General features: G+C 54.8%; 1 protein-coding gene and 1 long non-coding RNA gene across 3 annotated transcripts in view; one reads left to right on the top strand and one right to left on the bottom strand.

Annotated features, from left to right (window-relative positions):
* Positions 1-6,692: 6,692 nt before the first annotated feature.
* On the bottom strand, positions 6,693-8,272 carry LOC142905427 (uncharacterized). The gene is made up of 3 exons (XR_012929595.1): positions 8,135-8,272; positions 7,386-7,624; positions 6,693-6,783 (listed from the first exon to the last, which is right to left on the bottom strand). It is a non-coding gene; the product is annotated as an uncharacterized LOC142905427 (long non-coding RNA).
* Positions 7,621-23,669, top strand: part of LOC116956103 (heparan sulfate glucosamine 3-O-sulfotransferase 6-like) — a 48,414-nt gene continuing 32,365 nt past the window's right edge. For both annotated transcript variants that reach the window (XR_012929592.1, XM_032977558.2), the window contains exon 1: positions 7,621-8,829. Coding sequence is in view for 1 of the 2 variants with exons in the window: in XM_032977558.2 (XP_032833449.2) it covers positions 8,039-8,829 (791 nt within the window). In the remaining variant the exon portion in view is untranslated. The remainder of the gene's footprint in view (positions 8,830-23,669) is intronic.

The raw sequence follows: 23,669 nt of genomic DNA, 5'->3' as shown, positions 1-23,669 counted from the left end.
TATCAGGACAATGAGGGCTCGGGTTGAGCAGCTACATCATGGGACCTCCTTTGCCAGAACCAACATATTAGAATAGGGTTTCCCCTGTTTTGTTGCCAGAAAAAAGGGGAAAACCTATTTTCATTTTTTGGTACTGATGGCAAAGGAGGTACCATGAAAAAATACCCATAGACTCAACACTGCACATAGACTCAACACTGCCCATAGACTCAACACTGCACATAGACTCAACACTGCCCATAGACTAAACACTGCCCATAGACTCAACACTGCACATAGACTCAACACTGCCCATAGACTCAACACTGCCCATTGACTCAACACTGCCCATAGACTCAACACCACCCATAGACTCAACACTTCCCATAGACTCAACACTGCACATAGACTCAACACTGCCCACAGACTCAACACTGCCCATAGACTCAACACCGCACACAGACTCAACACTTCGATTTAAAGCTTTCGTGACTGCAGGGATTCATCTTCTGGGTTCTTTCGGTAAAGTCACGTAGAATGGAGATAAAATAATAATAAAAATAATAATAACGGAATAAAATTCTCACGACGTTTGGGCCACAACACAAGTAGCCTTCCTCAGGTGAAGAAACAGGACTGTGTGAAGTGGGGGGCAATAGCCCCTACAGCCCCCCCCCCCCCCCCAGTGTGCGAAGTGTGGGGCAATAGCCCCTGCAGCCCTCCCACAGTGTGCAAAGTGGGGAGCTATAGCCCTATAGCCCCCCCCCCCCTCCGTGTCTGTCTGTGTGTCTCTTTGTGTGTGTGTATTCCTGTGTCTGTGTGTGTCTCTTTGTCAGTGTGTGTCTCCGTGTCTGTGTGTCTCTTTGTGCGTGTGTATTTCTGTCTGCTGTGTGTGCGTTCGTCTGTCCGTGTCTGTCGCTTTGTATGTGTGTGTCTTTCTCTCTCTCTCTGTCTGTGTGTGTCTCCGTGTCTGTGTGTGTCTTTCTGTGTCTGTCTGTCCGTGTCTGTGTGTGTCTCTCTGTCTGTCTCCATGTCTGCGTGTGTCTTCGTCTGTCCGTGTATGTGTGTGTGTCTCGTTGTCTGTGTGTGTCTCAGACTGTGTGTGTTCGTCTGTCCGTGTCTGTGTGTGTCTCGTTCTCTGTGCGTGTCTCCGTGTCTGTGTGTGTCTCTTTGTGTTTATGTCTTTCTGTGTCTGTTTGTCTCTCCGTGTTTGTGTATGTCTCTCTGTCTGTGTCTGCGTGTGTGTTCGTCTGTCCGTGTCTGCGTGTGTCTCAGACTGTGTGTGTGGTCGTCTGTCCGTGTCTTTGTGTGTCTCGTTGTCTGTGCGTGTCTTCGTGTCTCTGTGTGTGTCTCTTTGTGTTCATGTCTTTCTGTGTCTGTTTGTCTCTCCGTGTCTGTGTGTGTCTCTCTGTCTGTGTCCGTGTCTGCGTGTGTGTTCGTCTGTCCGTGTCTGCGTGTCTCTGACTGTGTGTCTCTCCCTGTCGGTCTGTGTGTATGTACGTATTTCTGTCTCCGGGTCTCCCTTACCACCTCATTGTCTTTGTCTCTATACAGTATATATCTCTCTCTGTCTGTGTCTGTGCGTGTCTGTATTTTGTTTCGTGTGCCTGTCTCTCTCTCCTCTCTGTGTGACACTCCAAGCCTCCGTGTCCCGTCTCTATCTGCAAGGTCTGCCTCGTGCCACCTCGTGCCACACACTGGGGGTGGTGGGGGTTAGGTGGAAGACGGGGGGTGGAGGTGGGGTGGAGGAAGATGGGGGGTGGAGGAAGATGGGAGGGGGGTTGGAGGGGGGGGTGGTGGAAGATGGGGGAGGGGGGGGTTGGAGGGGGGGGTGGTGGAAGATGGGAGAGGGGGGGTTGGAGGGGGGGTGGTGGAAGATGGGGGAGGGGGGGGTTGGAGGGGGGGTGGTGGAAGATGGGGGAGGGGGGGTTTGAGGGGGGTGGTGGAAGATGGGGGAGGGGGGGTTGGAGGGGGGGTGGTGGAAGATGGGGGAGGGGGGGGTTTGAGGGGGGTGGTGGAAGATGGGGGAGGGGGGGGGGGTGCTTGGGGTGGCTGCGGGCGCGCGAGCTCGCGGAGCCGCTAGGAGGAGCCACGCCCACGCGAAACCCAAACGCAGCAGCAGGCAGCAAGCAGCAGCAGCAGACAGCAGCAGCAGGTAGCAAGCAGCCAGCTGCAGCAGGCAGTAGCAGCAGGTAGCAAGCAGCCAGCTGCAGCAGGCAGTAGCAGCAGGCAGTAGCAGCAGGTAGCAAGCAGCCAGCAGGCAGCTGCAGCAAGCAGCAGGCAGCTGCAGCAGGTAGTAAGCAGCAGCAGGCAGCAGCAGCAGGTAGTAAGCAGCAGCAGCAGCAGGCAGCAGCAGCAGGTAGTAAGCAGCAGCAGGCAGACTCGAGACGACAGATACAAAATCCCCCCCGGTGTAGCCTGTTTGGGGGCCAGTGGTGTTGAGCGAGGCGCACACACGCAGAGTCATGCACAGCCATACAAAGACAAGGGCGGTTGGGCAAGTGCTGTTGGAGAGCATCGAGTTAAGGCCGGCACGTCTTGGCGAGGCGGTAGTGCGGCCGTTATACCACCCCCCCGTCCGCCTTTGTCTCCCAACCCCCCCCCCCCCCCCCCAAAAAAAATGTTTATTTTTTTTACCAGCTATATACAGCTCTTTTTCAGAAAGCGACCTGGCCACAAATGATCGCCCAACGAAGTGGCTTATGTCGTTTTGGAGATTCCATAGCAGCCAAATAATCTCAACGCACGTTTCTAAATGTGCAGGGGAAAACCGGAGGACCCGGATAAAAAAAATCCACGCGACCACGGCGAGAGAGACACCGCAAACTACAAATATCCAGCAGCAGGCGTCAGGGTCGGGTTCGAATCCACGACCTACTGTATACCAGGCGAGGGAGTTAACATTTCGCCACCAGTCATCTGGCAGATGGACCGCCTGTGCTCCACACTGCGCCAACACGCATGTACGCGTCTGTATGTGTAAAGTGATGTGTACACACACAATGTTAAGTGTATAATGATGTGTGCTCATTTATAACGAGTACTAAATGGTATGGACAATGCTATGTGGATATGCACTTACACATAGAGGTGCGTGTATAATGATACGTGCATAACGATTTGCACATGCTATGCGTATATATTATATACACAATCGCATGTGCACATGTGACATGTGCATAATGATATGTACAGACTAAGGGCATATACGCACACACATTATACATCCACGTGTGTATTTAAATATACCTTTATAAAATACGTACTTAATGCTGTGTACGTAATAATAACATTTAGGCCGATATATGATACCTGCATAATACATGCATACTGCTATGTACATATTAAGAGCATATAGGCATATATACATACATGGGTGCATATCATGGTACCATTATAATACGTGCATAACGTTATGTAATGTACATACTAAGAACATGCAGGCCTATATACATACACGTGTGTGTATATACGATACCTGTATAATAATGTGTGCATAATGATATGTACATACTAAGAGCATGTAGGCCTTTATACATGCACGTGTGCGTGTATAATAATGCAGTACCAGCATAATGACATGTGCATGTTTAATACGATGAGAGAGCAGACTATGGGTGAATTGTTATATTGGAGGAATGTCGGTGTAGGGGAGGGTCTTTAGTCCAGCAGTGGATGGATCAAGACCGACGACGACGATGATGACAATGATGATCGTGTGTACGTGCACCCATAGAATGGGGGGGGGGGGGAGGGTGGAGGGGTGGACTCGGCCCATCATCTCTCGGTGGTAGATAAAATGTATACCACTTTGTGGGGAAGTTCTAGGGTGGTTTTCCTTTGGATAGACTCTACCCCGCCATGGGAATGTGGAAACATCACTTGCATTGTAAGTAGACATTGCAGGTATTACCGATGTACGTGGGGATAATGGGGGGGGGGGGGGGCTTCATCCAGCGGTAGATTGAGAATGGCTGGAATGAATATATGCACACCATTCATATGCAAGTGGTGTTTGAATACGTATCGGGCTATCCTTAGGTGGACTCAGTCTAAAATAGGTACCTGGTGTACAGGAGAGATAACGGCGGCCAGGCACGGTGCTGACCCTCGCTTGCAGCACTCAGACACACACATACAATGACAAAGCATCACCGCATAGCCTTGAAAGAATGTTGTGGCAAGTGCTGTTTGCGAATATCACCTGTGAAAGCCGGCACGGCACACGAGGGGGTGGGTGGCAGGCACCGGCGATGTTTACACACTCAGACCAGGTACTCATTTGATGCTGAGTCGACCTACGGTAGTCCCAGGACCCATGGAGACAATCGTCACTGGTGTCGGCCGTGAGCGGTAATTGAACTCAGGTCGCCGGTTTCGAGGTGCAGACAAAGATATCCCATTTCACATTTCCGCACGCTCATACTCACACACTCCATTTCACACACACACACTCATACTCACACTCCATTTCACACACTCACTCATACACACACTCTATTTCACACACACGCTCATACTCACACTCCATTTCACACACTCACACACTCATACTCCATTTCACACACACTCATACTCACACTCCATTTCACACACTCACATTCACACTCCATTTCACACACACTCATACCCACACTACATTTCACACACTCACAGACCTCAATTTCACACACTCACACCCTCCCACATTCTCACACACTACTCTGCCACACGGTTACACACACAGACCCCACAACCATGCACCACCCGTACACTATCACACCAAACAAACATCCCCCGTATAGCCTTGACAGACTGTTGAGGCAAGTGCTGTTAGCGAGCACCTATGAAGGCCGGCACGGCACACCAGAGGGTGGGTGGGCAACACCACGCCCGGCCGCCTTTGTCTCCCTAGTAGCAATGTGTTTTTTTACATATAGCACTAGGTACTCAATTGGGGCTGAGTCGACCTATGGGAGGCCCAAGACCGGTTCAGATAATCGTCACTGGTGTTGGCCGTCAGCGGGAATTGAACTCGGGGTCGCTGGGTTCGTAGCCAAGCGCGCTAACCGCTCCCCACGACGTGACGATCAATTTACACACACACCTACACACACACACACCTACACACACACCTACACACACACCTAACACACACACACACACACCTACACACACACACCTACACACACACCTACACACACACCTACACACACCTACACACACACACCTACACACACACACCTACACACACATACACACTCACACCTTCACACACATACCTACATACACACTCACACACACCTACACACACACACCTACACACACCTACACACACACAACAGCCGCACGCGTTCACCCCTCCCCTCGAGCCCGGAGTCGTGACGCCATACGCAGCGCGCGCGTCCACACTCACCGTGCCGCGCTCTCCGCTCTCTCACTCCGCACGCTCCCTCACTCCGCACGCTCTCCACTCTCTCACTCCGCACGCCTCTCACTCCGCACGCTCTCCACTCTCTCACTCCGCACGCTCTCTCACTCCGCACGCTCTCTCACTCCGCACGCTCCCTCACTCCGCACGCTCTCCGCTCTCTCACTCCGCACGCTCTCTCACTCCGCACGCTCTCCACTCTCTCACTCCGCACGCTCTCTCACTCCGCACGCTCTCTCACTCCGCACACTCTCTCACTCCGCACGCTCTCCGCTCCCTCACTCCGCACGCTCTCCACTCTCTCACTCCGCACGCTCCCTCACTCCGCACGCTCTCTCACTCCGCACGCTCCCTCACTCCGCACGCTCTCCGCTCTCTCACTCCGCACGCTCTCCGCTCTCTCACTCCGCACGCTCCCTCACTCCGCACGCTCCCTCACTCCGCACGCTCCCTCATTCCGCACGCTCCCTCACTCCGCACGCTCTCCGCTCTCTCACTCCGCACGCTCTCCGCTCTCTCACTCCGCACGCTCTCCGCTCTCTCACTCCGCACGCACTCTCTCACTCCGCACGCTCTCTCACTCCGCACGCTCTCTCACTCCGCACGCTCTCCGCTCTCTCACTCCGCACGCTCTCTCACTCCGCACGCTCTCCGCTCTCTCACTCCGCACGCTCCCTCACTCCGTACGCTCCCTCACTCCGCACGCTCCCTCATTCCGCACGCTCCCTCACTCCGCACGCTCTCCGCTCTCTCACTCCGCACGCTCTCCGTCCTCTCACTCCGCACGCTCTCCGCTCTCTCACTCCGCACGCTCTCTCACTCCGCACGCTCTCCACTCTCTCACTCCGCACGCTCTCCGCTCTCTCACTCCGCACGCCCTCTCACCGCACATCGCTCTCCGCTCACTCGCGCGCTCTCCGCACTCTCCGCGCGCGCTCAACGCGCTCTCGGCAAGAGCAGCCGCCGTCTCCGATCTCGGCTCTCTGTTGCTGCCGCTGCTACTGCTGCTGTTGTTGGCGGTGCTGTAGCTGCTGCTGTAGCTGCAGGTGCTGCCCCTGTTGCCGCTACTTCTGCTGCTGGTGGCGGTGCTGGTGGCGGTGCTGGTGCCGTAGCTAGCTGCGGGTGCTGCTGTAGCTGCAGGTGCTGCTGTAGCTGCAGGTGCTGCTGTAGCTGCAGGTGCTGCTGTAGCTGCAGGTGCTGCTGTAGCTGCAGGTGCTGCTGTAGCTGCAGGTGCTGCTGTAGCTGCAGGTGCTGCTGTAGCTGCAGGTGCTGCTGTAGCTGCAGGTGCTGCTGTAGCTGCAGGTGCTGCTGTAGCTGCAGGTGCTGCTGTAGCTGCAGGTGCTGCTGTAGCTGCAGGTGCTGCCCCCGTTGCAGCTTCTCACATGCATCGCATCCTTCGCATACACAACGAGCAGATCCTGATCCGGAATCGAGACGAGATCGAATCCCCCTCCCCCCGCCTCCCCCCCTAACCCCCTCCCTCCCACCCCCCCCTAACCCCCCCCCCTTCCTCCACCCCTCCACCCAACTTCCCCCGAACCAGCGCGTCGAGTGACAGGAGCGAGGGAGGGAGCGAGGGAGGGAGGGAGGGACACCCCCTCGTAGGCACGGGGATCTGGGGACCCCCACCCCCCCACACCCCTGCACCCCACGCGGACCCCAAGACCCCCGCCGTCATCAGCGGGCGAGGGGATGGGGAGGGCGGCGGGCTGCGATGCCCGGCAAAGACGACGCCGGCTGGGGCCGGGGCGTTGATGGATGCGGTCGCTGTTCGGTGCTGCGCTCCTCCTCCTCCTGCTACTGCTACCATATCTCCCTCCTCCTCCTGCTACCACGCATCTCCCTCCTCCTCCTCCTGCTACCACATCTCCCTCCTCCTCCTGCTACCACATCTCCCTCCTCCTCCTCCTCCTGCATCTCCCTCCTCTAACATCTCCCGCCTCCTCCTACGCCTCGATGTCCTCTACTTAAGAGCGGCACTCCCCCCTCCACTCACCCACTGGAGTTCCGTGCAGAGCGGCGCGCGGCTGGTGGCGAGTCGGCGGGACTGGTTCGCCTGCGAGAGGGGTTGCGTGCGTGGCGTCGTCGTCATGAGCCAGGGTCTATCCACTGCTGGATGAAGGCCTCCTTCTCGTGCTCCTCCTCCTCCTCCCCACGCTCATCGCCGTCTTTCGCCGCGCTGCGATGTCGCAACCCCCCTCGCTCGCGTCCGTCACGTACGATTCACGACAATCGCTGCAATCGTCGCGTTATACAAAGATAAAATAATATCGTCGTCGTCGTCGTCATCATCATCATCATCATTGTTATCGCGCAGTAGCAAGCACCAATCGAGACCACCGCGTAATCACCACCACCATCGCACTTGAAACAACTACGACAGCACGCTCCGTGTGCGACGACTCGTACTACTAGCAGCACTACACACACGCACAGTACGATAGCAGTAACACTACCAACACCACCACCACCACCACGACCGTGCAGCAAAATCGTATCGCGATCACACCCCGGGACTGCCCGCGCGTCCGCGAGGCCGCATGCGGCCGGTGCCTTTCGCCGGCGGGGGCAGCGCCATGCCCCGCTGCCCCTCGGCTGCCCGGGGCCACCCTCGCCACCGCCTGGTCCCCGGCACCCCTACAGGGCAGCATGGAGGCTCCTAGCGCGGCTCTCCCGCACGTCAAGATTCGCCGGACCCTGCTCGCCTGCGCCTCCAGCATGCTGCTCCTCCTGCTGCCCGCGTACCTCTTCTACTGCCTCGCCTGCTGCTGCTGCCCGCCCCTGCAGCCCGGAGGAGCGCTCCCGGAGGGGGGAGACACCGGGGAGGAGAGCTACGAGCGCACTCAGCTGCGCTTACACGAACGCCGAGATCAGCAGAAGCAGCAGCAGCAGCAGACGACGGGGGATGTATCTCAGCTGCTGCTGTTGCAGCATCAGCAGAATCAGCAGCAGCAGCATCGGCATCAGCAGCTCCTCGAAGACCCTAACACGAGGTGGGGCGTGCGGGAATCCGCAGGCTCGGCGGGCAATGACGATGATGATGGTGGCGGTGGTGATGGAGGAGGAGGTGGAGGAGGCGGTGGTGGTGCTGGTGCTGAAGAGGTGTTATTGGACGAAGAGGTGGAGGATAGGAAGAATAGGAAGAGGAACATCGCCAACAACATCAACAAAGAGGAAGCGCAAGCGCTGGGCGCCGCCACGCGTCCTGCACCAGCTCCGGCGCCCAGCCTCATCAACGGCAGCAGCGGCGGCGGCAGCAGCAGCAGCAGCTTCAGTAGCTTCGGGACGAAGAAGCTCCCTGACGCCATCATCATCGGCGTGAAGAAGGGGGGCACGCGCGCCCTGCTCGAGTTCATCCGCGTGCACCCCGACGTCCGTGCCGTGGGCGCCGAGCCGCACTTCTTCGATCGCAACTACGACCGGGGCCTCGAGTGGTACCGGTGAGCAGCAGCAGCAGCAGCACGTGGGGCTGGCTGGGTGGTGGTGCTGGTGGTGGTCGTGGTAGGAGAGGGGGGAGGGCATCGGAGTTGGGGGGCATGGCCCGTGTTGGGGAAGTGGTGGAACGGACGCTGTGGGTTTGGAATCGGTGGGGGGGGGGGGGCGGCGGTGGTTACGGGAGTGGGGGGCATGGCTCGTGTTGGGGGAGGGGGGGCTATATGTTGTGGAGTTGGGTTGGGGGGGCACGAAAGAGGGGGCATTGCTCGGTATGGGTGCGCGTTGGGGGGGGGGGCTAGAGGGCACGTGGGCAGAGAGATATCGAGGGAGGCTCGATTAGGGTCTCTACCCCTTACCGCCCCCCACTCACTGCTGGGAGGCTTGGCCCCACTTTTAATTTTGTACAGCCAAGTCGGAGTTGTTGTTGATATAAATTTACACGGAGGGGAGGGGGTGAAATCTGGAGAGAAATGCGCGACAGACGCGGGAAGACATCGCGTCGCTGCTCGTTCCGTTTCTGGTTGAACGTTTGTGTAAAGTTTGTTTAACATCGACCGTGTCGTACCGCCCCCCACCATCCCGCTTGTGAGTTTTATTTATATATTGATATGTCCCCTCCCCCGCATCCATCCCCCCCCCCCTTAAAGCACGGTCACGCTACAGGGGTTGCCTCTAACGAGACAAGGCAGGCACCGTAACGCGATTGTTTTATCTTGAACCATCCCCCCTCTCCCCACATACACAGAACAGAGGGGGTTGACCTATTCGGAGTTCTGGAGCCCTCGAGGGAACAGGGGTCTCGTGTCTCGTGCAAGGGTTCTGGGGGTTGGGGTCTTGGGGTACCCACGGAACTGGGCCCGGGTTGTGTGGATCTGCTCTCTCCACCAGGGGCGATAAAGCGAGTACCACTTTGCGGGACATCGCCCGGCGTAGAGATGGAGACAACGGGGAGACCGCGGGAATGGGAGGGGGAGGAGGATGAGGAGAGGGGGAGGAGAGCAAAGCACGAGGAGGCTGGGGATACTTAGAGACAGGGAGACAGAGGCACAGGGAGAGCGGGAGACGGGGACACTGAGAGACAGGGAGAGTGGGAGACGGGGACACTGGGGAGGTGAGACAGGGAGAGTGGGAGACGGAGACACTGGGGTAGTGAGACAGGGAGAGTGGGAGACGGAGACACTGGGGAGGTGGGACAGGGAGAGTGGGAGACGGAGACACTGGGGAGGTGAGGCAGGGAGAGCGGGAGACGGGGACACTGGGGAGGTGAGACAGGGAGAGCGGGAGACGGGGACACTGGGGTAGTGAGACAGGGAGAGTGGGAGACGGGGACACTGGGGTAGTGAGACAGGGAGAGTGGGAGACGGGGACACTGGGGAGGTGAGGCAGGGAGAGTGGGAGACGGGGACACTGGGGTAGTGAGACAGGGACAGTGGGAGACGGGGACACTGGGGAGGTGAGACAGGGAGAGCGGGAGACGGGGACACTGGGGTAGTGAGACAGGGAGAGTGGGAGACGGGGACACTGGGGAGGTGAGACAGGGAGAGCGGGAGACGGTGACACTGGGGAGGTGAGACAGGGAGAGTGGGAGACGGGGACACTGGGGTAGTGAGACAGGGAGAGCGGGAGACGGGGACACTGGGGAGGTGAGACAGGGAGAGCGGGAGACGGTGACACTGGGGAGGTGAGACAGGGAGAGTGGGAGACGGGGACACTGGGGAGGTGAGACAGGGAGAGTGGGAGACGGGGACACTGGGGTAGTGAGACAGGGAGAGCGGGAGACGGGGACACTGGGGAGGTGAGACAGGGAGAGCGGGAGACGGTGACACTGGGGAGGTGAGACAGGGAGAGTGGGAGACGGGGACACTGGGGAGGTGAGACAGGGAGAGTGGGAGACGGGGACACTGGGGAGGTGAGACAGGGAGAGTGGGAGACGGGGACACTGGGGTAGTGAGACAGGGAGAGTGGGAGACGGGGACACTGGGGAAGTGAGACAGGAACAGTGGGAGACGGGGACACTGGGGTAGTGAGACAGGGAGAGCGGGAGACGGTGACACTGGGGAGGTGAGACAGGGAGAGTGGGAGACGGGGACACTGGGGTAGTGAGACAGGGAGAGCGGGAGACGGGGACACTGGGGAGGTGAGACAGGGAGAGTGGGAGACGGGGACACTGGGGTAGTGAGACAGGGAGAGCGGGAGACGGGGACACTGGGGTAGTGAGACAGGGAGAGTGGGAGACGGGGACACTGGGGTAGTGAGACAGGGAGAGTGGGAGACGGGGACACTGGGGTAGTGAGACAGGGAGAGTGGGAGACGGGGACACTGGGGTAGTGAGACAGGGAGAGTGGGAGACGGGGACACTGGGGTAGTGAGACAGGGAGAGTGGGAGACGGGGACACTGGGGAAGTGAGACAGGAACAGTGGGAGACGGGGACACTGGGGTGGTGAGACAGGGAGAGCGGGAGACGGTGACACTGGGGAGGTGAGACAGGGAGAGTGGGAGACGGGGACACTGGGGTAGTGAGACAGGGAGAGCGGGAGACGGTGACACTGGGGAGGTGAGACAGGGAGAGTGGGAGACGGGGACACTGGGGTAGTGAGACAGGGAGAGCGGGAGACGGGGACACTGGGGAGGTGAGGCAGGGAGAGCGGGAGATAAATTCGCCGTCGCTGCTGCTCTTCTCGCTCTCTCGAGCAGCCGACTCGTCCCAACCATTTCCTCTCCTTTGACGATACGGTCTCCCGCCATGGCAATGAAATTTCTCCACTGGTTTCCTTCCCCCCCCCCCACCACGGAGATGATCGCCACGACGTGGACTGTGCGTGGTGTCCCCTCTTCCACCCCACCCCTCACCACTCCTCACACGGCCTATCCAGAGCCGCTGCTGGGAAATTCCACATTCCTATGGCGCGGGCACCAATGATCTCCGACGAACAAAAACAGGCCTCGTGTGGGAGGGAACTCGTGCGGCGTGAGATGAGCGGCGCAGAGAATGAGATTGTGTATTTATACTGCAGGAGGAATCCGATGAGCTATAAAACTCTTTGTTCCGACATATGTCCAGTCGGGGCACGGTAAGAACGTAACAACAACAAGCAATACGAAAAAACCCCACGATAGTCGTGCAAATAGTACAAGAAAGGTAAAACTAATTCACCAAAGCACATACAAATACAACGAAAGCATCCTCATTGTAGAGCCAGGCTCTCCGATGCGAGAGAGGCGAACGACTCGGTTAATCGGTGACGGGGTTTAAATCGCATGCACGTGTCCAATGCTTACCACGTGTCCAATGCTTATCACGTGTCCCTATGTTAATGTACAACTGGAGGCTCACTCTACGCTATGAGAGATCAACATTTTTCTTTTGGAGGTGTGTGGCGGAGGGGCGACGTGGATGGGGGGGGGGGGGGTCGGACTAATTTTTTTTAATTGGAGGGTGGCGGGGTATGTGGTGCGGGGGGACGGACTAAAATTGAAAACAAAAATATTTTTGTTTGTAGATTCTGAGTAATGACAAATCGAAGGCCGCGTCGTTTCATTGTGCTCCGAGTTCAGCGGCTCTTCACGCCGTCTGTAACGCTGTGTCTTGAGCACACGGCAGGCGTCGGATGCGCGGTTGCCTCGGAGCGTGCGAGGAGTATCTGCAACGCGTGACGGGTTCACTACTCGCACGGCGAGTGGGGGTTTTGGCTGTCACCTGGGAAGAGGAGGAGAGATCTCAACGTTTCGGCCGACTGGCCTAGTTCAGGAAAATATTGAGGCCTGTAGCGAGACTTTCTTCAATGTATTGTCCACTGGAGAGGAAGGATGGATGATCAGTGGATGGGTGGGATTTGCTTCATATTGGATAATGATGATGATGACGATGGAGAGAATGGATGATGACGATGGTGATGATGGCGAGAGGATGATAATGATGAGAGGGCGAGGACGAGTTGACGTTGGATGATGGTGATGATGATGGTCAGAGGATGGGTGTGGTTCATGATGATGATGATGATGGGGATAGATGACGATGTTGATGATGAGAGGGCGAGGTAGGGTTGACGTCGTCAGTACAGCAGGACCCGTCTGTGCACGTGCGTGTCCATGCGTGTGGGGAGCGGTAGTGTCGCGGTGAGCGCGCTGCGCCTACGAACCCCGCGACCCCAGTTCGATTCCCCCTCACGGCCAACACGAGTGGCGATTATCTGAACCCGGCTCTTTTTTGGCCCTCCCCGAGGGCGACTCGGCCTCGAATTCGTACCCGCCGCGACGTGTCAACATCGCCGCGGCGGAGACACAAAGACGGGCGGCCGGGCGCGGTGTTGGCCACCCGTTCCGCACTTCATAGCCCGGGGTCTGTCAAGGCTACAACGTGTGGACCTTTCTTTGCCTGTGTACGTCCAGAGGTCGCGATGGGTCTCGCCACGGGGCGCTCGGACACTGAACATTCCCGAGAGGCGTTGCGAAGGGGCCGCGAGGCAGTAGTTGTGAGATGATGCGCGGAGCGTGTCCGTGTTACGCGAAACCGATTTAGCGTAACTTCAACAACAACATCAATGAAATCGATTGTTTTTTTTTCTTTCTCAAAGTGTTTGTTTGTGTTAGCAAGACGATTCAGGTACACAACGCAGAGGATATGAAAGGGGGGTTGACACCAGCCCGACACATTACGGATTACAGTGCAAATGGAAAGCTATTTAAACCGCATGTTTCAATAAACTATTTCAATATACTCTACATCTCTGGTGGCTTCCTAAGCTCTGATAGCCCTGTAGGAGTAAAAAAGGGGAGTGGGGGGGAGGGCTAAATGTCCTAATGAATGTTCTTACGAATAAATGTCCACAGGAGGAGAGGTAGTGGAGGGGTTCCATGTTTGGTGGTGAGTTGCCTTGCCTGCCCCTTAATGTCGCGCTTAGATGCTCGAGGGCGCCAATTGTTGACACTTTATTGGCTGTTGTCTCGCAGCCACACACGAGGGGTTGCTAAAAACCGGTAATCGGTTCTAAAACCGGTTACCGCTTTACCGGTTACCGTATCGCCACCATACTCACGACGCTCCTTGGGGGCAGTGCCTCTTCGACTGTTCGACTCAGCTTTGAATCTACCTCGGCTCGTGGAGAGAGTACAGGTTAAAAAAAAAAATACTTTAAGGTTACCAGGTAAGGCCCACAGAGCTATGTACAGTAGCTCTGTTTCAGAAGCCACCAGGCCATCACAAATGATAGCCCAATGAAATCACGTGGAAATGCATAGCGGCCGAATACTCTGAACGCGTGACGTTGATTCTAAACGTGGAAGGGAAAACTGGAGGACCCGGAGAAAAATCCACGCGACCACGGGGAGAGAGAGAGAGAGCCCACAACCTCCTGCATGCCAGGCGAGACAGTTAACATCTCCACACCGCGGCACCTCCTGAATAAACCAGGAGGCTGATTACGTGCTTGAGCCAGCTGGATCAGGATTGGGGTGAAAAAAAAAACTTGGCCCAATTTTTAATAGACCTATGGACTAAAACGTCGGTCCAGTGCTTGTTGTTGTCGTGGTAACACAGACCCTCATATGATGTCCGTCTCCCCCCTCCCCCCTCTAAGTATATATTTGTTCCCGCTCCTCTCTGTAGCTGTCTGTTTATGGACGTTTATAATTGCGTATTTCCCCAACGAACCTCGCAGATACAGCGTGCAATCATTACCCACGGCAGGGGCTTTACTGGTTGACACGTGAAATTATAATAATTATTATATATAAATAGCCATAGTAGTAGTGGTGGTGGTGGTGGTAAAACATTATAATCATAGCAGCATCCCTAGCGCAGGATTTCGTCCTAGCGATTCTCCCATCACAGCTGTCGCCTCGTTAAGTTAATTGAGCCGTGATGGGGTGAAACCCCGCAACTCTAATTGACGCCTTCCCTCGTCACACTCGGAGTCGTTTGAGATGTTTTTTTTTTCAACTCTCCCTTTCTATCTATCTCTCTCTGTGTTATTTGCCTCTCGGGATCAAACATTTCTGATCTCTTTGGAAGCCAGGACTCTGACACGAAACGTCAATCAACGGCTGTGATCTTTAACTTCTCCACTCCCCCCCCCCTGCCGCTCCCATACCAAGTCTCGGTGTTGAGACAGTGATCCCGAGACCTTGGTCTCCTCCCGGAGTCACCTTGCACCTTGCGAGACACTTGATCACTGAACATCAAGAATCAAGCATGCACTCTCGGCCCATCCCCTCCTCCTCACTGCCGCTGGGGTGTCGGTCTGAATGACGTCACACGTCATCGTGATCTTCACCGTTATCAGCAGTAGCAGTTGCCTCATAAACATCATGATCTTCACCGTTATCAGCAGTCGCAGTTGCGTCATGATCATCATGATCTTCACCGTTATCAGCAGTTGCAGTTGCGTCATGATCATCATGATCTTCACCGTTATCAGCAGCAGCTCCCATACCAAGTCTCGGTGGCTGCTGGTACGTCATCACCATCATGATCTTCATCGTTATCACCAGCAGCAGTTGCGTCATCACCATCATGATCTTCACCGTTATGAGCAGCAGCTACGTCATGTCTATCGTCGTCGTCATCATCATCGTGTTACAATCGGCAAATGCAACAATAGCATCCCCAGCAGCCTGTGTAATCATCGTCACCACCGTATCATCAGTCACATTATCATCATCGTTGAGCAGCATCGGCATCGATAGCAGCAGTAGCATCAGCAGCTTGTGAAAATGGTTGGTATCGTTATCAGCAACTACAAGATCATCATCATCAGCAGTGCCAGCCAACTGCATCGTCATAATCATTACAGTCGCCAACATCACCATCACACAACTACTGACAGCCGAATGAGACGTTAGTAATGGTGACGTTAGCAACAGCTGACACCATCACAATCATCACTGTGACTTGACATCATCACAGTCATATCACCATCGGCGTCATCATCGTCGTCATCATTCCCATTCCGATCGTCATCGCAGTCACCATCATCTCCATCATCACCATCATCATCCTCACCATCATCACCATCATCTCCATCATCACCATCATCATCATCTCATCTCCACCATCATCATCACCATCATCATCTCTTACCATCATCATCTCTCACCATCATCACCATCATCATCTCTCACCATCATCACCATCATCATCTCCATCATCATCACCATCATCATCATCTCTCACCATCATCACCATCATCATGTCTTACCATCATCATCTCTCACCATCATCACCATCATCTCTCACCATCATCACCATCATCTCTCACCATCATCACCATCACCAACATCACCATAATCATCTCTCACCATCATCACCATCACCAACATCACCATCATCATCTCTCACCATCATCACCAACATCACCATCATCATTCTCACCATCATCACCATCACCAACATCACCATCATCATCATCTTTCACCATCATCACCATCACCAACATCACCATCATCATCATCTCTCACCATCATCACCATCACCAACATCACCATCATCATCATCTCTCACCATCATCACCTCTCATCATCATCACCATCACCAACATCACCATCATCATCATCTCTCACCATCATCACCATCACCAACATCACCATCATCACCTCTCATCATCATCACCATCACCAACATCACCATCATCACCTCTCATCATCATCACCATCACCAACATCACCATCATCATCATCTCTCACCATCGTTGTCGACCCACGCTCTCAGCCGCCCTCTGCCGCCCCCATCCCCACCCGCGGCTCCCCGGGCACCTCGTCATTAATTCATTAACGAGGGAACCCCTCCGCTCCCCTCCCCCACATCCTCGCCGCCTCCCCCCCCACACCCCCCCCCCCCCCCCCGCGCTAATGGGTTTGGCTGCACGTGACTTTAATCAGGTCGCCGCCACAGGAACCCCCCCCCCCATAGTCTCAGTGCCGGCCGGGTTTGTAGGTTGGGGGGGGGGGGAGGGGATGAAAGAGGGGGGAGCCGGGGGGGGGGGGTTGGGTAACGTCGCGTCATCAACAAAGAGGGTGTCGTGATTGCTCCATTAAGCTTTGGCGATCACGTGTCTCAATTAATGGTGCGCGGCCTTGTTTGATATGCAAATTAAGATAATCACGCGGTGTGGGGGGGGGGGGGGGGGCGATGGAGTTTCCGCTCCGAGCCCCTCAACCTATTGTATCAATCAAGCGACAATTCTAACCTCGTCTGCAACGCTGAATCAGTGGGTGCTCATGTCGCTAGCAGTAGAAGCCTGAGGAGCGACCACCGCTGGCCATTCCACGTTCCCAAATTAGAGTCCAGTCTAGTTCTTAGGTCACCCCCACTCCGCACCACCACCCCCAAAACCATATTTACGTCGAACAAAGAAGTTCTCGTGTTATATGACGCCTCGCTCGGAGGGTGGACACTAATGATGATGATGGTGAGGATGCTTTGAGTTGAACCCCGGGAGCGGGGACTGCGTGTCGCTGTCCACGCCGTGGTGGTGCTGAATGCGGTGGGTGAGAGGCGGCCCCGGGGTAAGAGCTGCATTCGGTAACAAGCCAACTTGGGTCATTAAATACGGCAGGAACGCCTTGGTGGCACGATAAAAAAGGCTCCCGTTAGCAAACGAGCAACAACTCCCAGCCACCGCCCGGTAACACCCTGCAGCGCCCTGCTGTTCACAGCAACCAAGACTCGCACACACTACCCCGCTCACCCCTCCCCCCCAGACCCCCGGGGGAAGGCGATGGTCAGAGACAAGACCCCTGACGGGAAGCACAGACGATTCACAGCGAGCGAGGATAAAGCCTGGAACATCATCAGAGAGATTCGTCTGGCCTTTGTTTTTGAGATTTGTAACGTCTGTGTGGTTAGAAATGTGCTGAATTATATGGTGTGGGTTATTGAGATGTATGGGTGAGGTTATACGATTTTTCTAAAAATATTATGGTGTGTTTTTTTTGCTGTTCCTATTTATGTGCGGTGTGAGATTTATAGGGGTGGTTGTATAGAGAGAGATTTTTTTAAAAGATAATAATCATATGATGTGGTAAAAAAAAATATATATAAACATATGGGAGTGGTTTTTTTGGTGTTATATTTATAGTGTGGCTGTAAGATTGATGGGTTTTGAGATGGTTCTAATGACGGGGGTATGTTTTGTGATTTATAGGCTGTTTTTTAATTATTTGGAGCGTGGCTGAGATGTTTTTAATTATAGACTGCCAGTTTGAGAGTCACCTGAAGGTGCGCTTATATATTTATACACTCACGTAATTATTGGCTGTGGTTTTGAGATTTATGTGGGTGTAGTTTTAAAATGTACTTGGGGTAGTTGTGAGATTTCCATTGTGTGGCGAGGGGTTGCGTGGTCATTATTGTGGAGGTTAGTATTGTGTGTTTTAGGGGGGGGTGGGATATGTGATGTTAACGAATATCTGAAACAAGGATCTCCTGTTTAGATTCGCAGGCTAAAAGGGAACACCTCTGATTAGCACAGAGGACTACGTACGGTGCGAAAGAAGTTAAACATACATATGAACATGCTTTTAGCGAACACCTATAAAGGCCAGCACAGCGCTTTAGAGGTGTGGGCAGATCCACGCCCGGCCGCCTTTGTCTCCCTAGTAGCGAAGTTTACACAACGCAGCAGGTACTCATTTGAGGCTGAGTCGACCTAGGGGACGCCCAGGCCCGGCTCAGATAATCGTCACACTGTTGTTGGCCGTGAGCGGTAATCGAACTCGGCTCGCTGGGTTCGTATCGCAGCGCGCTAACCGCTGCACTACCGCTCCCCGCACGCAAACACCCACTCGCACACTGGTATACCCTCACCAACCTACACACATTTTTGAGATAATCCCGACACCACATACACGCGCGCACAGATAGATACACACATCCACACACTAACAAATGCTATTCGGGCACTAGCTGGCAGTGACGTCGGAACGGCGCTTGTGCCAGGTTAGGTGCACTTTGAGGTGGTCACGCGAAGTGCCGCAGGCTACTCAGCCCCCAGTATCCGGTCAAAGGGAAGCTTCTTGGGCGCGCGGTAGCTGGACGTGCGGGCCACATCAACCGGAGGAACATCCTCATGGGACCGTGTCTAGTGCTCTTCCGAAGATCCGTGAGCTCCTCGCATCGCACAATCGATTCGGGTTAAGCCCAGGATGGAACGTAGGCAGGCACGGGCCTGACTCGGATGTAGCCGGTGCCAGAAAATACCCTCGCCGTGTTTGTAACACGTGGTTCGCGAAGCAACTCCGCGCTAGCACGGTTGGCTACGTACGGTGGGAAAGAAGTTCAGCATGCGTGCATACGAAGCCTTCTATTTCTCCATGAAACTGATTGACGCTCTTCGAAAGACAAATATTTTTTTTTTCCCGTACAGCCTTTAACATGCTGTTGAGGGCAAGTGCTGTTTACAAGCACCTACTATTGCCCGGTGCCGCACATTGGAGGGAGGGGTGGGGGGTGGCCAACACCACGCCCGACCGCCTTTGTCTCCCCAGTGTTGATGTTTGCATACACCACCAGGTACTCATTGAGGTTGAGTCGACATTAGAGGTGGACCGAGACCGGTTCAGTTAATCGTCACCGATCTTGGCTGTGAGCTGGAATCGAGCTCGGGTCGCCGGGTTTGTAGCGCAGTGCGATCACCACAGCGCCAACGCTTCCCACACACAAAGACAAACACCCCCCGTGTAGCCTTAACAGACTGTTGGGGCAGGTGCTGTTAGCGAGCACCTATGAAGGCTGGCACGGCACATGAGGGGGTGGGTGGCCAGCACCACGCCCAGCCGCCTTTGTCTCCCCAGCGGCGATGTTTTCACACACCGCACCAGATTGCTCATTTGAGGCTGAGTCGACCTAGGGGAGGCCCAAGGACCGGTTCAGATAATCGTCGCTGATTTTGGCCGTGAGCTACGCCTCCGCCCCCCACACACACACAGAGACGCATGCACGCACTGTGTTGTGTTCTGAGCAATACCACAGGGTGAGTGGGGTGGGTTTGGGGGAGAGAGGGGGGGGGATAGGTTGACGTTAGGCGGCTGATTACCCCCGTGGCTCGCTCGCATCCATCACAGCGGCAGACGGGGCCTCAGGTTCGGTGTGTGGGAGGAGAGGGGGGGGGGGGGTGACCCCTCCTCCTTAAATTTAACTACAAGAGGAGGACGAGGGTTGTAAAAAATAAAAGCCCCCCCACCCCACCCCCCCCCCCGTGGGGCAGCCCACGACGTCCCCAGGCCACAAACCACGTTTGGGGTAACAGCCGTAGTGGGGTGGGGGAGGGGGGGTGGGGGTTGAGACCCCCCTCCACCCACCCCTTAACTCGGCAGTGCCTCCAGAAACAGCCGGGAGGAGGAAGAGACTCTGCCCTTCTTGTGCTGGAGGCTCGACCGCTACCGCCTGGATCGCTTCTGTTGAATAAAGGAAGCCCACACTCCCACCACCCCGCCGCCCAGGTGGACTGATTCTGGCTCACCGTCTCACCACAGAGGGAGGTGGTGGGGGCAGCCCTTCTGCGTAGGTCAGCAACACGTCAAGCAGCAGGGAGTGACTCTCTTGAACTGAAGAATGAAGGGTGCGGTGAGGTGTGTGACGCCGTGAGTTGCAGGATATTGTGCTCCCCCCCCCCCCTCTGCTCCCCATGAACAGCAGATGAGGGATGGGCGGTCGTGGTTTACGCTCCCTACCGAAGGTGCCAATACCCGCGGAGGTGCGCACGCGCCGCACGTGACCTCCTGTCGTAGGTGTTGGCTAAAGTGACCCCTCGGGACGTAGAGTTATCTTATTGCGTGACTTTAATGCCCGAGTGGGTCATGACGCTAGCACTTGGACAGCATTGATCGGAAGGCATGGGCCCATATCAGCTCAATAACAGTTGCCCGCTAACATTCCGCGCAGCCCGTGAGCTTGCAATCGCTAAAACACGCCGTTCCATCACGGATGCGTCCACACGACATCCTCGGTGCATGCCAGATCCGATCAAGAACATGGTCTGCACTATGTAGAGAGGGAACAGCAAATAATGGCCCATGTCCTTGACAAGATGCGCCTGCCGCTCTTCCACTGTGGAGGGCATCCGTATAAGTACGACCCCATTCACACCAAAATATCCTGGTCCCAGCTATGGCTGTTGAAAGTGGCAAGCAGCGGAAATGGTCATTACGTGCGGCTGGAAACCGGCAGCGTCCGTCTTCCTCCACGCCTTCTGATGCTCATGCAGCTGAGCTGGACATCCAGTCCAGACCTCTGCAGAATCCGTGGCTGATGGAGGAGGTGTCTCAAGCCGGTTGAAAGTGGCCCGCCCATCCTCACATTCGGCAAACATTCAACTTGCAGCGATATCCGATCCCCACGGATAGGTTTGTAGATTTTGGTGAAAATTTATGTGGGGTGGTATCATGGGGCGTGGTGGGGTTGACCTTGCTGGGCCTGCGGAGCCTCAGATATCGGAGGAAGTAGCCCCCCCCCCCCCCCCCCGCCGTGAGTAGCTCGCTTACGAGCCATCTAAGCTGTCTTATGAGCCATCCGATACCAGGTAAAGCGCCGGACAGAGAGGACTTCCTGAGCGAACTGCCGAGGAAGGGTAGCGACTCTGCGTAGGCAACTGCAACTGCCTTGATCACAGGAGCACGAAAGGATGACAAATCAGAATACATTCACACATATTCAACAACAGCCGCCATGCGCCACTCAGTGCCGGCGGGGACGTCACCACGACGCTTGTGCCAGGCTAGGTGTACTCCGAGGCCACGTGAAGTGTCGAAGGCTCGCTGCTGGCAGGAGGTCACGTGGACACCACCCAGGTGCCATGACTGAGATGACCGGCAGATGCGTCACCTGTGCCTCCGATTGCCCTCTTGCTGTATACTCAGATTGTAAATGTTGTGGCTTTGCTCTCCAACACACCGGTGTTGCTGTACTAGTAACGAATTGGCACGTTCTGTTTACGTGACAAACCTAATGGGTTGTGTCGGGTGGTGGCGGGTTTTACGACACATTTATATATTTACGCGATCTTACTAGGGCTGAACGATTTGGGGAAACTATCTAATTGCGATTTTTCTGACAGATATTGCGATTGCGATTTGATTTGCGATGACATTTTTTTAAGTCAAGCTTCAGTTCAATATTCACTGTGTAATAGATTTAAAACATGTGATGGAGCATTACCGCATGAAACCATCAAAATATGAACTGCGCTATATATTCTAATGCAAGGATGAGAACTTAAAAGATATGAATTGCTTCCAACATGTATTTATTAAAATATTTTAATTTAAATAGAACAATCAAACGTAGAACAATTGTAAAGTTAAATAAATAAAGTTATAATAAAAAAAAACAATTCCAATATTATGGAAGTATTTTATCTGCCCGGTGCTCCGCTCGTTGTTGTTAGCGTCGCTCCTCTCACGCATGCACATAAACGCACAGCCAAAGATCCCCCGTATAGCCTTGGCAGATTGTTGGGGCAAGTGCTGTTAGCGAGTAGCACCCATGAAGGCCGGCACGGCACACGAGGGGGTGGGTGGCCAGAACCATAACCAGGCCGCCTTTGTCTCCCTCGTGGCGATGTTTACACACAGCATCAGGGTACTCATTTGAGGCCGAGTCGATACACACACACACACACAGTACACACATACACACGAGCGAGCGGGGTTGTACGTTATCCGTGTGAATCCAAAACACTTGAGTAACTCAATACGGATAAAAATAGTCGTTTATCAATTTCTCTCTCTCTCTCTCTCTCGTTGCCCCCGCCGCCGCCGCCGCCGCCGCCTCTGCTGCTGCTGCTTCTGGGGAGGCCGCGGCTTGTTGAGGAGGCCCGAATTGTGCTGCCGACTCGGGGAGAGAGCAGCTCCGGGCAGAGCGAGCGGGCGGGCGGTGTGGGGAGGTGTCGAGTAACCCGCTTCCCACTGCCCGTCTCCACCCCCCCCCCCCCCCCGTCCCGATCGAACCCCCGAACACGCGACATCGAACGGCGCCGGGTAAAAAAAAAAAAAATTATACCCAAAAAACGGCAGCTCCATCAATAAACGAAACTCCCTTGGGGGGTGGTGTGGAGCAGGGGGAGGGAGGGGGAGGAAGGAGGGGGAGGAGGGAGTGGGGAGAAGGGGGAGCAGCAGGACTAACAGGAGAGAGAGAGAGAGATGGGGATGGCTGACAGCGAGATGAGACTAAACCCAGCGCCGGATGATCCTCGTAGCAAAAGGAGATACGTATGTAGCTACATATGCGGTAGCTACGTAAGCGGTAGCTACGTATGCGGTAGCTACAAAAGTAGTAGCTACATATGTAGTCGCTACGGGCCCAGCACTTTCAAGGGCCCTGCGCTAAATGCTTTCAATTCATCAATTGAGGTTCAGTGATTCTGCACTTGCTCTATTACTATAGTACTATAGCGCCTTCAACTTTTACGAACGAATGGGTGTTTAAGGTTAGCGATTTGTCGTATTATCTGGCTGTATAACGAATGAAAAAATACAATTACTTTACTATGCAAGTTAAAAATGCGTGTTTTAATATTGAAGTTTAAAAAAAAAAATGTAGGGCTCCTTTATAACATGTGCTACAGGCCCCGCACTAGCTTAATCCGGCACTGACCAAACTAAACTAATAAACTTATTTTTATTTTACCAGGTAATGCCCTCTGAGATATTCGTCTTTCTTTTCTTTTCTCAGAAGCGACCTGGCCACGAATGATAGCTCAACGAAGTGGCTCATCATCGCGTGTATAACTATTGCAGACAAATAATCTCAATAATGGCAAACGCATGTTTAGGCGAGAAGTTGACAGGGGAAGTGTTGTGGTCTGCCCTGTGGGGTGGGTGAGTGGTTGAGTGGTCGAGTGGATGAGTGAG

This window comes from Petromyzon marinus, chromosome 3, assembly GCF_048934315.1.
Source record: "Petromyzon marinus isolate PM22_M1 ecotype Great Lakes invasive population chromosome 3, UKy_Petmar_22M1.pri1.0, whole genome shotgun sequence".
NCBI classification, from domain to species: Eukaryota; Metazoa; Chordata; class Hyperoartia; order Petromyzontiformes; family Petromyzontidae; genus Petromyzon; species Petromyzon marinus.
The sequence above is the reverse complement of the archived record's forward strand: the minus strand, read 5'-3'. Positions and strand labels throughout refer to the sequence as shown.